The 16,263-nt window shown below is 67.9% G+C and overlaps 1 protein-coding gene across 1 annotated transcript; it reads right to left on the reverse strand.

Moving 5' to 3' along the window:
* Positions 1-1,623: 1,623 nt before the first annotated feature.
* On the reverse strand, positions 1,624-15,300 carry WNT6 (Wnt family member 6). Its single transcript, XM_090046175.1, has 4 exons — positions 14,725-15,300; positions 7,694-7,914; positions 3,074-3,405; positions 1,624-2,432 (listed from the first exon to the last, which is right to left on the reverse strand). The coding sequence occupies exons 1-4, from the start codon at positions 14,979-14,981 to the stop codon at positions 1,971-1,973; spliced, it is 1,272 nt and encodes a 423-aa protein (XP_089902301.1). The 5' UTR covers positions 14,982-15,300; the 3' UTR covers positions 1,624-1,970.
* Positions 15,301-16,263: the final 963 nt, after the last annotated feature.

Here is a 16,263-nt window from a genome sequence, read left to right on the forward strand (position 1 = left end):
TCCTGTGTGTGGGCACACACGCGTGGTCCCTGCCCATGCCCTTTTGTGTGTGTGTCCATGTGAGCAGGGGTGTGTGTGGGGAGGGTGCTGGTCGCATGGCATCACCCCCCAGTCTGCCCCAGGGTGGGGTGGGGGTGGGCGGCGAGGGCTGCAGCCCCTCACGGGCCCCATGGCCAGGCTCTGTCAGAACAAGGCCAAGGGGAAACCGAGGCATGGAGGCAGGCAGGGACCCAGCAGGTGTGTGGCAGGGCTAGACCAGACCCCTCCCCTGGCTTCAAACTTCAGGTGGGTAGGTGTGCCTGCAACCCCCCCACCTCACACACACACACATACACACACACACACACACACCCTGGGGCCCCACTGTGGGGACAGGCAGGGGTGGGGAGGAGAATACCCTTTCACTGGAGCAGTACAGGGCACATGACACAAAAAGTAGGCAGGTGTACCGTCTTCTAGGCGAGAAGCAGAGTGCTCCGTCACTATCACCTATGTGCAGACATGCCTGTGCATTCACACGAAAACATGCCCCCACCGCCCTGCTCATGGGCACACTTCCTGTTGCCTTGGCACTGGCTCCAGATGTGCCCAGCTGGCAGGGGGGCAGGGGGCTACACAGCTGGCACGAAGTATAGCTTGGTAGGTCAGGACCCTGTGCCACATGCCAGGGCGTCAGGAGGCTGAAGGTAGGAACTACATGCATGTGCACACATATGCACATGCAAGTTCATAAGCACACAGAGGAGGAGGATGGCAGGGACCACACATGGGTGTACACACACATACATGTGCACACCAACACCCACACAAGGGTAAGGGTGGGAACCAGACACATGGGTGCACACACACACACACACACACACACACATATATCTTCACACAAGCATGCACATGGGAGGTCAAGGGTGAGGGCAAAGACCACACACGTGGACACGTGGACACATGCACGCATACGGGAGGGTGAGGACAGGGATCACACCATGTGAACACACACACATGCACATGAACACATACAGGAAGGCAAGGGCAGGGACACACACATGCACACACACACAGAAGGCAAAGGATCATACACATGTGAACACACACACACATGCACACAAACACACAAAGGAGGGTGAGGGGAGGGACCCCACATATGTGCACACACTCACAAACACACCAGCCCACATTTATGTACACAAACATGTGGGAGGGCAAGGCCAGGGCCCACGCACATGTGAACATACTCACACATGCCTGCACACAAACCCACACAGCAGGGTTCCCACACACATTTGCACACACATTTGGGTGCACATGTATGCGCACACACACACACACACACACACACTAGCACATAGAATGTGCAACTGCACCCTTAGACACGACTGTGTACATGTGCACAAACACAGGTGTATGTGACAACCCAACCCTTTGACACAACTATGTACACGTATAGGCACACACAAATATGGGCACACATGCCCCTGCACCCCCCCCGCCTGTCCCCACATCCACCCCTCCCCACTCCTGGGAGCTGCCTGGGTGGGGAGGGGGGATAGGTCCAGCCCAGTGCAGACCCCAGCCCATCTCCTGCCAGACCCCAGCGACCCCCAGGGCTCAGCAGTGCCTATCCCCCACTGGTGTTTAAATAGCTTTATTAGCCTAATGATCAGGTCCCCCCCTTGCCATCAGAGCCCTTGGAGGGGGGGAACCTGGCACCCCTCTGAGTCTGTGCACCCCCATCCCCGTGCCAGCCTGGGCACAGGGCACAGAGCCTGGTTCCCAGCGTCTAGTCTTGGGCATCCCCGGGTGGGACTCAGCATCCCCAGGTGGGTTGTGGCATCCCTGGGTAGGCTGCGACGTCCCTGGGCAGGCGTCCCCAGGTGGGTTTGGGCATCCCCAAATGGGTCTTGGCGTCCCTGGGTGGGTCTTGGCATCCCTGGTGGGTTGCGGCATCCCCCGTGGGTCGTGGCGTCCCTGGGGTGTCAGGCGCAGAGGCTGAGCTCCTTGCGCACGGCGCATTTGCGGCACTGCACCACACAGCACCAATGGAAGCGGCACAAGCAGTTCTCCTCCAGCACCACGGCCTCGTCGCGGTGCCCCCGGCCGCAGCACAGTAGGTCGCAGCCACCCGTGCCCAGCCCCGTGCTGTTGCAGAGGCGCCCACGGGTGCCTGGCGAGCCCGTCTTGCGGTTGGCCAGGCAGAAGTCAGGCGAGTCAGCCGAGTACACCAGGTCCTGCCCGTCAGGAGGCTTGATGCTGGCGCCCAGGGGCAGCAGCGTGCGCCCATCGTTGGCGCCCATCACGCGCACAGCACCGTTGAAGCGCTCGAGCAGGCGGTCGCCCACCTCCCGGAAGGGCGGCATCTTCTTCCAGCAGGTGCGGAGGGCGCACGAACCCGACAGCCCGTGGCACTTGCACTCCAGGCGCGTGTACTTCAGCACCGCCTGCGAGATGGGGGGGCAGCTCTGACCTGGGGAGCTGGGGTGCAGGGTGCCGTGCCCCCAGCTCCCTGCCATGTGTGGGCCCACCCCCCGGGGACCCCCAGCTGCTAGCAGAGGCAGTGCATTTCTATCCGGGGCTGGATGTGGCCCCACAGCTCCATGCCACACCCTCCCGCCCACACAGGCTCAGCTCTACACTACCTTGGGGGCAGGCAGGGATCTGCCCCCTGCTCAGCTTCGCCTGTCTCCAGCAGCAGCAGCAGCAGCAGCAGCAGCAGCAGCAGCTAGGGTTTCAGCTTTAGTTCAGCTGTACGTATCAGTGGGTTTTGAAGCCCCAGAGGCGCTGTGCTCAGGCTATGCCAATGCTCCTGCTGACTCACTGCTGCAGGGTCCTGGCTGGAGGCTCTTGCCCCCCAGCTCACGCTGCCTTGGGGCGGCAAGCAGGGATTTGCCCCCTGCTCAGCCTGGCCCGGCCTGGCTTGGGGGTTTCCCCTCCCTCTGCAGCGTGGCCCCATCAGAGGTGGCACCTGAAGGGTGCCCACTCCTTGCATAGGGACCGTGGAGGCCCTGACATGGAGCTGGTTCTGGGGTGGGACGCTGGCCATGCACAACACTGCCGGGGTAGGGGCTGGGGGGGGGCTCACCAGGCGCCCGGCCTCGTTGTTGTGCAGGTCCACGAGGGCACGGATGTCGGCCTTGCCCCGCTTGCGCCGCGCGTCCATGAAGAGCTGTGACTTCTCGTAGCCGAAGCGTACGTTGTCGCCGCAGCCACCCCACTCCCAGGCGGTGCTGTCCGGCGCGGGGCCGGCCGTGGGCTGGGGCGGGGGCGGGGGCGGGGGCCGGGGCACGGCCAGCACTCGGCTTCGCGTGGCCTCGCAGCCGCACTGCAGCAGCTCGCCCATGCTGCAGGCCTGCGTGATGGCGTGGCTCACGCCCGCCGCCGTAATGGCGTGCACAAAGGCCGTCTCCCGGATATCTGCGGGGGCAAAGTGGGGAGAAAACGGGGGTGTCAGCAGTGCCCCCATAAGACTGGCGCAGCCGCTTGCTTGAGGGCCCCCCCCCCCCGCAAACTCCTGGAGGGGAGGAGACTCCCCATCAGTGCCCTGCACTACAGGGGCTTGGACCCCTCACATGTAGCCAGCAGGGGGCAGCAGGAACTGCCCCCCCTCATCCTACCCCAGAGCCTGCAGGGGAGCGCCATGCAGGGGACGACCCCAGCGGACCCCCCTGTTTTGCGGGCACCTGGTGGGGGGCAACCAGGCGCTCCCCCCTCCCCCCTGCATCACAGGGTGATGCCCTGCCCCAAGCCTGGCCCAGCCCCTCCCCCGCCCCGCTGGAGCACGCGTTTGCCGCTCGGGGACACAAATTCCAGGCATCCTTCCCCTGCCCGGGCCTGCCGCGGCACCCCAGCCGCCGGGCATGGCAGCCACACGGGAGCGTCGCCCGCCGGGCCCTGCCGGCTCTGGCCCCCCCAGGCCCTTGGAGGGGGCTGGGGGAGCTCTGCTGCCATGGGGGCTGGGGGGCCTGGATGCTGCCCCCACCTCCTGGGACCCATGCCCCGTTCGCCTCTTGCACCCAGTTGGCACCCGGGGCTGCACACCACCCCCCCCGGCCCCAAGCCCCCCAGGCTGGATCACCAGCAGGATCGGGGCCTCATGGTGCAGGGAGCTGGACAGGCCGCTTGGGCAGGTCTGGGTGAGGCCAGGCACCGCACCGACCCGGACTGGGAACAAACTCCCTCACACATACACACACGTACATGAGCACACCTGTGCAAACATATGCATTCATGCACACCCATATATTCATACACACTCATGCACACACATGGTTGGGCACACACGCATGCACATGCCCAGACTTGTGCACATGCCCTCCTGCACGCACGTACTCAGGTACCCACTTGCAGACACCTGTGCACTCACACACACGGGTGCATGTGCACATATGCTTGCACACAAGCACTCGCATGTGAATGCCCACCCATGGGCATGCACACTCACACACATGGTTATACACACACCCTCATGCACACACATAGTCATGCACACATGTGCATATGTACACACACAGAGTCGTGCTCTCTATGCCAGGAGCTCCCCGCATGTGGCTCTGATGCTGTGAGCGGGTACCAGGGCGGTGCAGGGTCCTCCCCAGCACCCTCCATCTCTGCTACTGCGGGGTCGGGGGGGGGGCGCTGCTCTGGGAAGGCGGCTGGGCAGTCCCGCAGCCTCGCTGTTTGCCCAGCACCCTGGCCTCTGAGTGCCAGGACCCCGATCCCCAGAGGCCTCCTGATGCTGGATGCCCCCAGATCTTACTGATGCCTCTGGGGACTGGGACCCCCAGTCTGACCCCTCCACCCCGGCTGCCTGGCAGGGCTGTCCAAGCGCTGGCATACCGCAGGCAGCTCCGGGGCCCCCCCTGCCCGGACAGCAGAGCCCCTGCCTGCCCCGCACCAGGGGCTCTGGTGCCGTCCTGCCCAGGGCTCAGCGCCAGGCCTGACGGGCTCTGGCAGGCTCCCGCGGCCTGGTCCAGCACTGCAGCGAGCCGGGGGAGAAGAGTGTCACAGTGCTCCGGGGGCGCTGCTCCCTCCCCAAGACCCGGTGCCCGGCAGGAGCTCACCCTGGCCCGGTCTCATGGGCAGGGAGTCATGGAGAATGATAAACCCCAGCGCAGTGGGGCTGGCAGGGAGCTGGGGGGTCACGTCCAGCCTGAGGCAGGATCAGCCCCATGCACAACCCCAAATGGACCCCGTGTGCGACCTCGAAGCCGCAGGACACAGCTGTCTCTGACAGCCCGGGGCATCGCCCCCGCCCCTGGGGAACGGGGCTGCAGACACCAAGTCCTGCTGCTGCCGGGGGGCGCTGGGGAGAGCCCAGGCCCAGGCCGTGCCCCACTGCAGAGGGAGGGGAAATCCCCCCCCAGGCTGGGCCAGGCCGAGCAGGGGGCAAATCCCTGCCTGCCCCTCCCCAAGGCAGTGTGAGTGGGGGGGCAAGAGCCTCCAGCCAGGACCCTGCGGGGCTGAGTCCCAGCACAAGCACTGGCACAGCCGGGTACACTCTGATCGTGGGGGTGGGGGTGGCAGCCTGGGACACCCCCCAGCAGAGCACGGGCATCGCTGCGCCTCGACCCTCCCGCCCCGCCTCGCCTTGGACCCCCCCGTGCTGCAGCGTCCCCTGGCCCTGGCGTCTCCCTGCTCGGGCCGCGCAGAGATGACCCCAGATCCAACCTCAACCTGGCTGGCCTCGAGCCCGGCCCGCTCCGGGCACCCCCGGCCTGCCTCTGGGCACCTGCTCTGGCAGCAGGAGAGAAGCTGCTCTCGCTCCTCTCCCCGCAGCCCCCGGCCCCTGCCGGCTGCCCCACGCCCCCCTGCAGCCCCTTTCCCCCTGCAGGACTTGCCCCTGCCCGTCTGCCCCCTCCAGCTTCCCCACCGGCCTGTTCCCACGCAGAGCTGGAGCTCTGGGCAGTGCCCCCGTGACCCTGGACAAAGGCCCGGCTCCCAGCAGCCACCAGGTCAACCCCGGGCAAGCGAGTGGGGCCCTGCAGCCACCAGGTCGACCCCCTGCAAGCCTATGGGGCCCTGCAGCCACCAGGTCAAGCCGAGGCAACTGAATGGGGCCTGGCCCAGGTGCGGGGGGCACTTGATGGAAGCTTAAGGCCCTGGTGGTTGTGGGGGTCCTGCGTCCGCACGCCCGGTGGTTTTTTGGGAGTGAAGCCCAAGGGCGGCAGCAAGTCCGGGCTCCAGGACAACCCCAGGCATGCCTAGGGGGACTTTTGGAGCCCAGGTCAACCCCAGGCAAGCAAATGGGGCCTTGCAGCCACCAGGTCAACCCAAGGCAAGCGAATGGGGCCTAGCAGGCACCAAGGCAAACCCAGGTATGTGAAAAAAAAAAAAAAAAAAAGGCTCCCAGCGGCAGCCGGCCGCGGCAGAGACCAGCTCCCACACAAGCCCCCTCGCCTGGTGCCAGCCGCGCCCACCTCTCCGGGGACAGTGCCCCCGGCGCAGGGGATGGATACAGCTGAGGGTCTCAGGACCTGCCGTTAGCCCAGGTCTCCAGATGGACAGGCCTGCCCGCGCTGGGATAACTCCCAGCCCTGTCCTGCCAGCCCCACGCCCTCCAGGCTGGGGAGCCGGTGGTATTGGGGCTGGAGCGGGAGCCCTGGGGGGATGCCACGTATGAGGCCCAGAGATGCCAGCCCCCTTTTGGTGCCCTGCTCTGGCCCCCATGGCAGGGACCCCCCCCAGTGTCCAGGCCTCCAGAGCCGGGCTGGCCAGGCAACCAGGGGACCCCCCTCGCAGCCCCCCAGCCCCTGGGGCGCCATCAATCGCGGCGAGACGCGGGCGCATTCTTGGGCGTCATTAAGTCCTGCGTCGTCTGGGAGCATCGGTAATTGCTCCATTCCCGCGCGGGAGGCATGTCCCAGCAGTGACCCCCCCACACCCGTGCAGCAGGCCTGGGGGATCACACCGGCTTCCCCCATGCTCGCACGCACACCTGAGTGCAGGTCTGTGTGGGCACACTTGCCCCCTACACATGTGAACACAGACAGGCACATGCCTAACTGTATGGCCGCCTGTGCTTTCACATGCACACACCCAGAGGGGAGCACACACCTGTGGGTGCATGCATGTGCATGCGCATGGCAACACACACATGCCTGTAGATGAGCACCTGCAAACATGCACACACAGACATGGATGTGCACATGCCTGTCCAAATGCACATCTTTGGGTGCATGTGTATGTATGCACACAGCAACACATGCACATGCTGGCTTATGAGCACTTCCAAACGGTCACACACACATACAGGGATGCGCACATGCCTGCCCAAACGCACATCTGTGGGTGCACACACATGCAAGTACACGACAACACACATGCCTGTAGGTCAGCACCCCCAAATACCCATGCACGGACACATCCAAGCAGGCACATGCCTGCCCAAGCACACACCTGCAGGTCCACACACATGCATGTTCACAGCAACACACACACACGCGCCTAGACATGAACACCCCCAACACACACGAGCACACACACAGCCAGGCATGCACATGCCTGCACGAGCACACGCACATGCTGGCGTGCACTGATGGCTGTCAGGAACATGGTGCCCCCAGCCACCCCCTCCTTCACCCCTGCCTCCAGGACCCCACTCCTTTCCCTTGCTCCCAAGCAGACCCTCAGCTCCCTGTTCCCTCCCTGGGGGCCCCCTACCCCACCAGGCCCAGGCCCAGCTACCCCCAGCCCCGGGGCTTACCCTGCTGCAGGATGCGGCCGAAGTACTTGCTGTGGCTGGTGCAGTTCCAGCGCCGGAAACGAAACTGGTGCTGGCACTCTCGCACGCCCAGCCGGGCGCCGCGCGCCGCCTCCTGCACGATCTCAGGCTCCGTCTGGCACAGCTCGGCCTGCTTCCCCGCCAGCCGGCGCGCCTTGCGGCAGATGCTGTTGGGGTCCATGACCAGCGGGCTGCCCACCGCCCTGCAGGGAGACAGCAGCACGGCCGGGCAGCGCGGGAGCACCCCCCGTGCCCCCACCCCCCAGGTCATGCCCTTTCCTGGGCACATGGCCATCCTGGTTCTGCCTTGATGCCACTGAAGATACCTGATGCAGGCCTCCGGGGGCAGCCGTGGCTGGGGAGGCTGCCGGCCCCCCCCAGCCCCCATGAGCACGAGCTGCTCTGCCTCCTCCAGGCAGCTAAAGACAGGGGCAGTGAGAGTGGAGGGCAGGGGGGACCAGGAGCTCAGCTTCAGCCAAAGGCTCCAGCCTTTCTGGACCCCAGGCCGGATGCTGGCCTGGTGCAGCAGCACCCAGGAACAGCCCTGTTTCACCCTGTGGCAGCTTCCTCTGCCCCGCTGGGGGTGGGGGCCAAGCCCAAGGAGCTGTGGTGCAAATCCAGAGTAATGGCCCAGGCTGGAGGTGTGTGGGACATGGCCTGCTTTACTCTGGGGGGTGCCAGATGACCGAGGCATGGGGTGGGGTTGTCCCCGCGTCTCTGAGGGACGTGAATAGTGGGTGCAAGGGCTGCGCCGGGGGTCAGAATTGGGCCCCAGTGCGGAGCCAGGCAGGGACTGGGCCCCATGAAGGAGGTGGGTGCAGCAGCTCAGCGCTGGCCCTCGAGATACCTGAGGTCTCTGCCCTGCAAGACCTTGAGCAGCACCATCGGGCACTTGTACACGTGACGACTGATGCTGCCGTAGGGCAATGCTGGCTGCTCCCTGCCTGGGCACCAATGCATCGGCCTGGCCCAGGGGCACTGGCGCGTCCTGCCCACGGGTGCCCAGTCTGTCTGGGGAGCAGTCAGGGCAGGCAGTGCCCAGGGCATTCCTGGGATGTCTCCTTCACGTGGGGGAGACGTGCTGGGTGACCTGGCTGCAGCTACAGGCCCAGGAGCCCCCTGGCCACGCGCCAGAGCCTGCCTGGGCTGCGAGTAGGGCGCAGGAACAGCCAGACTCCATGTGTGTGAGTGGGGTGTTGTGTGCAGATGTGTGCATGTGTCCATGTGGGATGGATGTGCATGAGCCTGTGGATATGCATGTTTGTGCATGAATGTATGTGTATGGGTGTGTGCATGTGTCATGTGGGTGCACATGCATAGGTGTGCATGGGTGCGTGTGTCTGTGTGGGTATGCAGGCATTTGTCCATGCGGTTATGCATACTGCATGCATCTGTCTTTGTGTGCATGTGTATGTGTTTGTTCATGTGGGTATGTCCATGTGTGGGCATCTGTGTGCAGGTACCTGCATGTGCATGCATGGATGTGTGCACGCCTGTGTGTGCATCAATGTGGATGGGTCCATGCATGTGCATCTGTCGACATGCATGTGTGTACATGCGTGTACATGTGTGCTCATGCCTGTGCATGTGTCCACATGGGGATGTACTTGTGTACATGTACACGTGTCTATGTGGGCATGATGTGTGTGCATGAATATCTGTGTGTGGGCATGCATGTAAATGAGTGCGTGCATGTGCAAATGTCCATGTGGGCACGTGCATATGTATGCGTTTGTGTGCCCACTCGCGTATGTGCATGGGTGCGTACATATGTGTGGGAGACCTGGATTCTGCAGCTTCTTTGCCAGTCGGGGCCCTGCAATCCCCTCCCAGAGCTGGCCTGATACTGGGGTCATGGGTATGCGAAGGCTGCAGCAGGGGGCTGGCCGAGCTGGGGGCATTGCGCCAGGCCAGTGGGTATCACGGCGATGCCCCCTGCCACCCGGACCCGGAGCCATAGACCACCCCGCTCTCAGCCAGTCCTCGCGGTGCTCCCATGCGCTTAGGAGACTCCAGGACCTGGGGCTTCCCTGCCACCCCGGTGCCACGGGGCAGGGCCACGCTGGGCTCCCCGGAGAGCCCGGCTAGGGTTGGGACAGCAGAAGCCTTTGGGAGTCGGAGAGGACAGACCCCTGCCCCCCCTTCCCCAGCACAGACCCCCCTGCCCCCTCCTCTCTAAGCACAGACGCACACACAGGCAGGGCTCCTTTAAGAGCGCTGCCGGCTCCAGCCCGGGGCATTCTGGGGGATGTAGTGCGGAGGCGTGGCTGGAGAGTCACATGACCGCACACCTATATAAGCCAGGCCATGGCGTCAGCGGCGGTCAGAGTGGGGGTTGCAAGCACCGGGCCTGCTGCGCTGGGTGGGGGCCTGGAAGGGGCAGCGGGGTCCGGGGGGGTCTGAAATACCCCCCCCGCCCCCATGAGATGGCAGAGCACAGGGGTACGTGCAGGGTGGCGGGGGGGGGGTGTAGGAGGGGGCAGGATCTGGGCAGGGGGTCTTGGGTCGAGGCTGAGCACGGGGGGGTTAGCTCAGCTAATCCAGTGCCTAGGACCCCTCTCGTCGTTCCGGGGGTCCTGGGGCTGCAGCGCTGTGATGGTATCCCCGCCGCTCCCGGGGGGTGCTTGGTGATTGCGGTGTATGGGGGGAAACTGAGGCACGGGGTATGGGCCTGCCAGGAGGGTAGTGCTGCCCTTGCTGGGCACGAGAGGGGTATGGGCTTTGCATGAAGGTACATATGGGGAAACTGAGGCTCTGGGGCACGAGCCTGCCGTGAGAGTATTGCTGTCCGCAGCACAGGAGGGGAGTGCGGGCCTGCAACGAGGGTAGCGCTGCCCACGGTGTCTGGGGGAAACTGAGGCACGGAGGGCACGGGCCTGCCGTATGGGGAAACTGAGGCGGGGGCATCCCACGGCCCTCTGTGCCTGGCCCTCCACCCCTGCTCTGCGTGGAGGGGCTGCATTTTGCCGGGGGAGGGAGAGCCGCAGCTCCGGGCCTGCCCCCGCCCCCGCCGCACGGCCCCGCCGGCCCCACGGGCCCGGGTGGGGTGGGGCAGGGCGGGCCCGGAGCCGCTTCCCTCGGAGGGCGAGAAAAATGCAGCCGAGCGGCCCGGGCTGCGCCGCGGCTGCGCCGTGAGATGTGCCCCGGCTTGTCCCCCTCCCGGCCCTGCGCAGGCTGCAATTACTGCGCCCCTCCCCCGCTCCGTGCCCGAGACCCCCCCGGGCTGCGGGTCTCCGGGTCCCCGTGGGCAGCCGCCCCCACCTGAGGTCTCTGGGCGGGGGCCGAAATGCGGCCGGCTCCGCGGTGGAGCGATGCCCCGTGGGGGGCTTTGCCCTGGGGGAAACTGAGGCACAGAAGCGCTGCGTCTCCCAGCAGCCCCTGTGCCCCCCCCCCCCGCCATCCTGCCCTTGACCTGGCTCGGAGGCGCCGCGAGTGCCAGCTGGGCCGCGGGGCGCAGGAAGCATCCTTCCTGCTCCTAATCCCGCGGCCCGCAGCGACCGCAGCTGCCCCCCGCGCTTGGCACGGGTCCCGCAGCTCCGAGCGCCCAGGCCCGGCCCGGCCGCGTGGGGGGCGCGAGGCCGGAACAACAGAGCAGCAGCTGCAGGATGGAGGGGCCGGGGGGCCCTTCCTGAGCCCTAAAGCCCCTGCGAGCCCACGCCAGAGCCGGCTCCCAAGGTCGAGTCCCGCACGTGCGTGGGGACGCGGACCCGGGAGCACGCGGGGGCGGGGGGCGCTACGGTGCACGGAGCCATGCGTGCCCCCCCGGGCGCCCTGTCCCCAACCTCCCAGCCAGCCTCGTTCTGGATGCGCCGTGGCCCCTGGGGCTGGGGCACCGCGGGGGCAGGGGGCAGCTCTCCCCCCCACGCCGCGGTCTTGGCCCCTCTCCCGGCACAGCTCGGCCCCATGGCCCGGGGCGGCGCTGCTCTGAGCAGGCCCATGTGGGCGCAGCCCCTGCACCACGTCTCCTTAGCGGTGCTGACCAGGGAAGCTGTTAATTGGCGGGTGGGTTGTTTGCCCACGGCCGCGGCGTTGGCTGAGGAGCCCTGCTGGCCCCATTTCACAGAAAGGGAAAGAGAGGACCAGGAAGCGCCAGATGTCACCTAAACGCAGCAGGACCCCCCCCCGCCCCCACTTGACCCGCCCAGGGACCCCATCTCCGGCTCCATCAAGGGACAGACCCCAGGTGTCCCGGTCCCCAGCCTACCCCCGCCCCCCAAGCTCCCCATTGCAATGGACGTTGGGAGGAAAATCTGCCCAGGGCTGGGGGCCAGCCAGGGCTGCCTGCCCCCTCCCAGCTCCCGGCGCGGTCGTTGCTGAGCCGCAGGCGACAGGCAAGCCGTGGAGCCCGCTGGGGCCCCGCCCGCGCTGTGTCCGTGGCCGGGGTGAGCGGGCCCACGAGCTGCCCCTGCCTGGGACGGGGCGTCGCGGGGCAACAGCGAGCGCTGGGCTGACAGTGGGGGGTCCCCGGCGAGGCTGGGCGGGCGCCCGGCGGGAGGCCGAGGCGCAGCGGTGCCGGTGCTCTGCTGCGGTGTCCTTCCCCGGGGTCAGGCGGTTGAAGCCCCCAGGGGCGCTGGCTGCAGCGTGGCCCTGGGACCCCCATGCCCGGGCCGGGCCGGGCCGCAGCTGCATCCACCACGCTGGGAAGCGGCGGGGAGCAGGAGCCGCCTGGGCCGAGCTGACTCAGGCGGGCCGGCCCGGGCCCTGGAGGCCCGGCGACCCTCCAGTGCCGCGCCTGCCCCCGGGGATGCCCCTCGCCCTGGCTCCGGGGTGACGGTGCTGGTGCCCCGGCTCGCCCCCAGCCCCTGTTGCATTGCTCCGTGCCCGGGGAAGAGGCAACTGGCCTGGGATCCGCGTCGAAGCCGAGGGCGAAGCCCCCCAAGCGTGCCCGGGGACCCTCCCCGGCTGCGCCTGGAGCTGTGATGTCACCCAACGCCCTGATGACATCAGCGAGAGTAGCCCGGCCTCAACCACGAGGCCACCGGCCCGGGTCAGGCACGAGGTGGGGATGGGAGACGGGGGGCGGGGGGATGTCACCCCTTCTGGCTCTCGCGTGTGACCTGGCTGGGATGCACCCCCGCGCCGTAGGCCAGGGCTTCTCAACCGGGGGTGCTGCGCGGTCCGTGGGCGCTGCAGGCTGTGACGACGGGGGGTCTCCCGGCCCCACCGCAGAGCTCAGCACCGGCACCCTGAAAGCCGCTGCCCCCGCGGCTCTGGGTGGAGATGAGGGTCGAAGGAGAAACATGCTGGGACCGGTGCCTAGGGGCACTGGCCTGAGCAGTGGCGGAGCCAGGAGCTGGATGCGGTACTGGGGCTTCGCCTTCCCCCCGGGGGGATCCCCCCCCAGCAGGCACCTGTGCAGCCAGCCAGGCAGTGGAGCCGCCGGCCCCAGCGTCCGTCGCGCCACGGCCCCGCGTGGCCCCGCGAGAGCCCCGGGCGCGGGGAGCAGAGCGACTCCTCCGCGGGCGAAGGGCGGGCGGGTTTCTCTGGGCCAGGCCTGATCCTTAGCGGGTGCAAAGGGCCCTTTGTACCCACAGAGGCGCTGGGCCGTGGGGTTTGGCCCCGCTGCTCGGAGGGGCGACTTCCTCGGATGAGCACAGTCCCTCGCGGGGCAAGAGGCAGAGCTGCAGGAGGTGCCCAGGCCTGGACTGAGCCGGCACCCCAGTTCCTCCCCAGAGCTGGCTGCACCCTCGCTTTGGGGTGCAGGGCATGACCAGCGCCCCCGGGCCCGGCAGCCTGAGGGTGGCGTGAAGGCAGGGAGCAAGTCAAGACCCCCCCGCATGCGAAGCCACAAGCTGACACGCCCCCGGCGGAGCGCGGGGGGAAGCTAGGGCACCCCCCGCAGGAGGCCGCAGCGGCCCCAGGAGATGGAGGCACCTGTCCCCGGGGATCGCGGGCCCCGCCACCTGCCCCCGCCCCTCCGGAGCCGCGCGGGCCCGGGGGTGGACGCGGGGCAGGGCGGAGACGCGGGGCCGCAGATCCCCAGACCCGCGCCGGGAGCTGGAATCCAGGCACTTGAAAGCGGATCAAGATGGGCTGGGCGGAATTCTTCATAGATTTAAATAGTTCATGTTTCGACAGATACCTGGGCTCGCACAGGCCGGGCCCGGCGCGGGCGCGGGTGATGCCTCCCCCAGCCGACCCCCCCGCGGGAGGCTCCAGCACAGACGGGGGCTTGTCGCGCGCGCCGGGGGGAGAGGGCGCTTCGGAAGCGCCCGCGCTGAACCGCCGGCTTTTAATTAAAGTTGACTTATTGGAGGGGGATGGGAGAGGAAGCCCCTGCCCCCCAGCCCAGCTGCGGGGCCGCGGAGAGGTGGCACGAGAGGCCGGATCCCGGGGGCTTTGCTTAAGCTGAGCTGGGGTCCCCGGGCCCGACACGAGGGGCTGGACGGGCCGGGCCGGGGCGATTCTCCCGGGGGGGCCCCGTCAGCGCTGGACAAACCGGAGTGACACCGCGGGGTAAACCGGAGTGATACCATTAGTGCTGCATAAAGTGGAGTGAAACCACCAGCGTTGGACAAAGCCCGCAGGGCAGGGTAAACCGGAGTCACACTGCCAGCACTATACAACCCCCACCCCCCCTTCACCCCGGGCAGTGTAAACTGGTGTGACACTGCTAGTGCCGTACAACGCCCAGTGCAGGGTTTTAAACCCAAGTCACTCCCAGTGCAGGGTCAACCGGAGTGACACCGCCAGCGCTGGACACCCCCCCCCCCGGTGCAGGGTAAACCCAAGTGACACCAACGCTGTGCAGCCCCCCAAGGCAGGGCAGACTGGGGTGACACCAACACTGTGCACACCCCGTGGGCAGTGCAAACCGCAGTGACAGTAACAGTGTGCAAAGCCCCCGGGCAGCGCGAGCTGGAGCGACACCTCCACCCTCCCCAATCCGGAACGACTTCCCCGCGTGTGCCAACGGGGCCCCGCGCGGGGCACGGCCCCCCCACCCCCCCGGGTGCCAGGAGCCGCGGCCGCCGTGCCCGCCGTGCCCGCGGGCACCTGCCGCTCGCACTCACCACCAGAGCCCGATGATGTTGGCCGGGCAGAGCAGGATGAAGAAGAGCCCGAGCTGCGTGCGGGACGGGGGCAGCATCCTGCCGCCCCGCGGAGCGCAGCCCGGCCCCGGCGGCAGGGGAGCTGGAGGAGCCGGGGGCCGGGGCCGGGGCCGGGCCGGGCCGGGGCCGGGGCCGGGGCCGGGCCGGGCCGGGCCGGGCTGGGCGGGTCGCGGCGGCGGCGGAGGAGGAGGAGGAGGAGGCGGCGGCTGCGAGCGCATCTGCCTCCGCCGGGAGAGCGGAGCCCGGGGGCCGGGCCGGGCCGGGGGCGGGGAGCCGCGGTGCCGCCTGCACGGGGCTGCCCTGCCCGCCCGGGCACTGCCCCCGGGGCCCCTCCGGGACCCCCAGCCCTGGCACCGCGTGTCCCCGGCCCCTGGGGCCACCCTGCCGTGGGCACAGCCGGGCCAGGGGCAGTGCCAGCCCGCCCGGAGCCCCGCGGCTGCCAAGTTCAAGGCCTCCGTCCTTATCTTCCAGGCTGGCCCGAGACCAGGCGGCTGCGGGAGCGGGATGTTCCCCGGGGAAGGGCTTCGCGGGGCTGCTGTGCCCCGGGCGGGGCTGCGGGGCTGGGCAGAGACGCTGACGGAGGGGAACAGCCGCGTCCCCTCCAAGCGGGGCGAGGGCCCCCCCGGCCCCGGCGCCTGCACGGACCCCCAGCACTGCCGGCCGCCCTCCCCGGCCCCCACCCCCCCAGCCCCGGGCCTCACACCCCAGCTCATGCCCAGGCACAGTGATGGGGTCCCGAGACGCCGAGAGCCCCCGGCCCTGCAGCTGCCCGGGGGGGGCGCTCTGGGGAGAGCCCAAGCCCAGGCCGTGCCCCGCTGCAGAGGGAGAGGAAACCCCCCCGGCCGAATCCCTGTCTGCCCCCCGAGGCAGCGTGAGCCTGTAGCCAGGGTCCTGTGGGGCTGAGCCCCAAAAGGGGCGTTGGCGCAGCCCCAACCTGGGCCAGTGCTTCAATCCCCCGACCCTGGTGGGGGGCCACCAGCACAGCCGCAGCCTGGGACCCCCCCCCAGCACAGCACAGCACAGCACAGGCATCGCTGCACCTGGCCCCTCCCGCCCAGCGCCCCCACGGCCGCCTGCTCGGGCAGTGCAGAGGGGCCCTGATGCCCACCCAGCCTGTGCTGGAGACCCCGGGGAGGGCAGCCGGGGTGAACAGCCTTCCTCTGACTAACCATCTGCCCCTGGGCCAGCGGGGCTCACGGCTGCAGGGGCTTCCTCTCTGCCTATTCCCAGGGAACGGGGGGGGTTGTGACACCCAGGGGTGCTTGAAGATCAAGGCCACGTCCCCTTTTCTGCACGGCTCTGGCTGGTGGGGCCAGGCAGACTTGGGGCCTGCCGGCCCCGGGGGGCAGAGCTCCATGCTCCCAGCCCCAGGAGGCTGCAAAGGGCCCCACGCAAGGGCCTGGGTCCCCTGGGGTCCTTCCCCCGGCTTGGGGCTATCCCTCTTCCTCTGCCTTCCAGCCCCGAGGTGCCTGCTGGCCCCTGGGCTCCCAGTGCCCCACA

This window comes from Crocodylus siamensis, chromosome 4, assembly GCF_052110815.1.
Source record: "Crocodylus siamensis isolate JL-2025a chromosome 4, ASM5211081v1, whole genome shotgun sequence".
NCBI lineage: Eukaryota > Metazoa > Chordata > Crocodylia > Crocodylidae > Crocodylus > Crocodylus siamensis.

Bases quoted from the DNA above. Each gene is read 5' to 3' on its own strand.
- WNT6 (XM_090046175.1), bottom strand. From the start codon at position 14,981: ATGCGCTCGCAGCCGCCGCCTCCTCCTCCTCCTCCTCCGCCGCCGCCG. The intron at 3,406-7,693 runs GTAAGCCCCGGG...TTGCCCCCGCAG, and splicing joins CGGCCGCATCCTGCAGCAGG to ATATCCGGGAGACGGCCTTT. The intron at 2,433-3,073 runs GTGAGCCCCCCC...CCCATCTCGCAG, and splicing joins ACAACGAGGCCGGGCGCCTG to GCGGTGCTGAAGTACACGCG.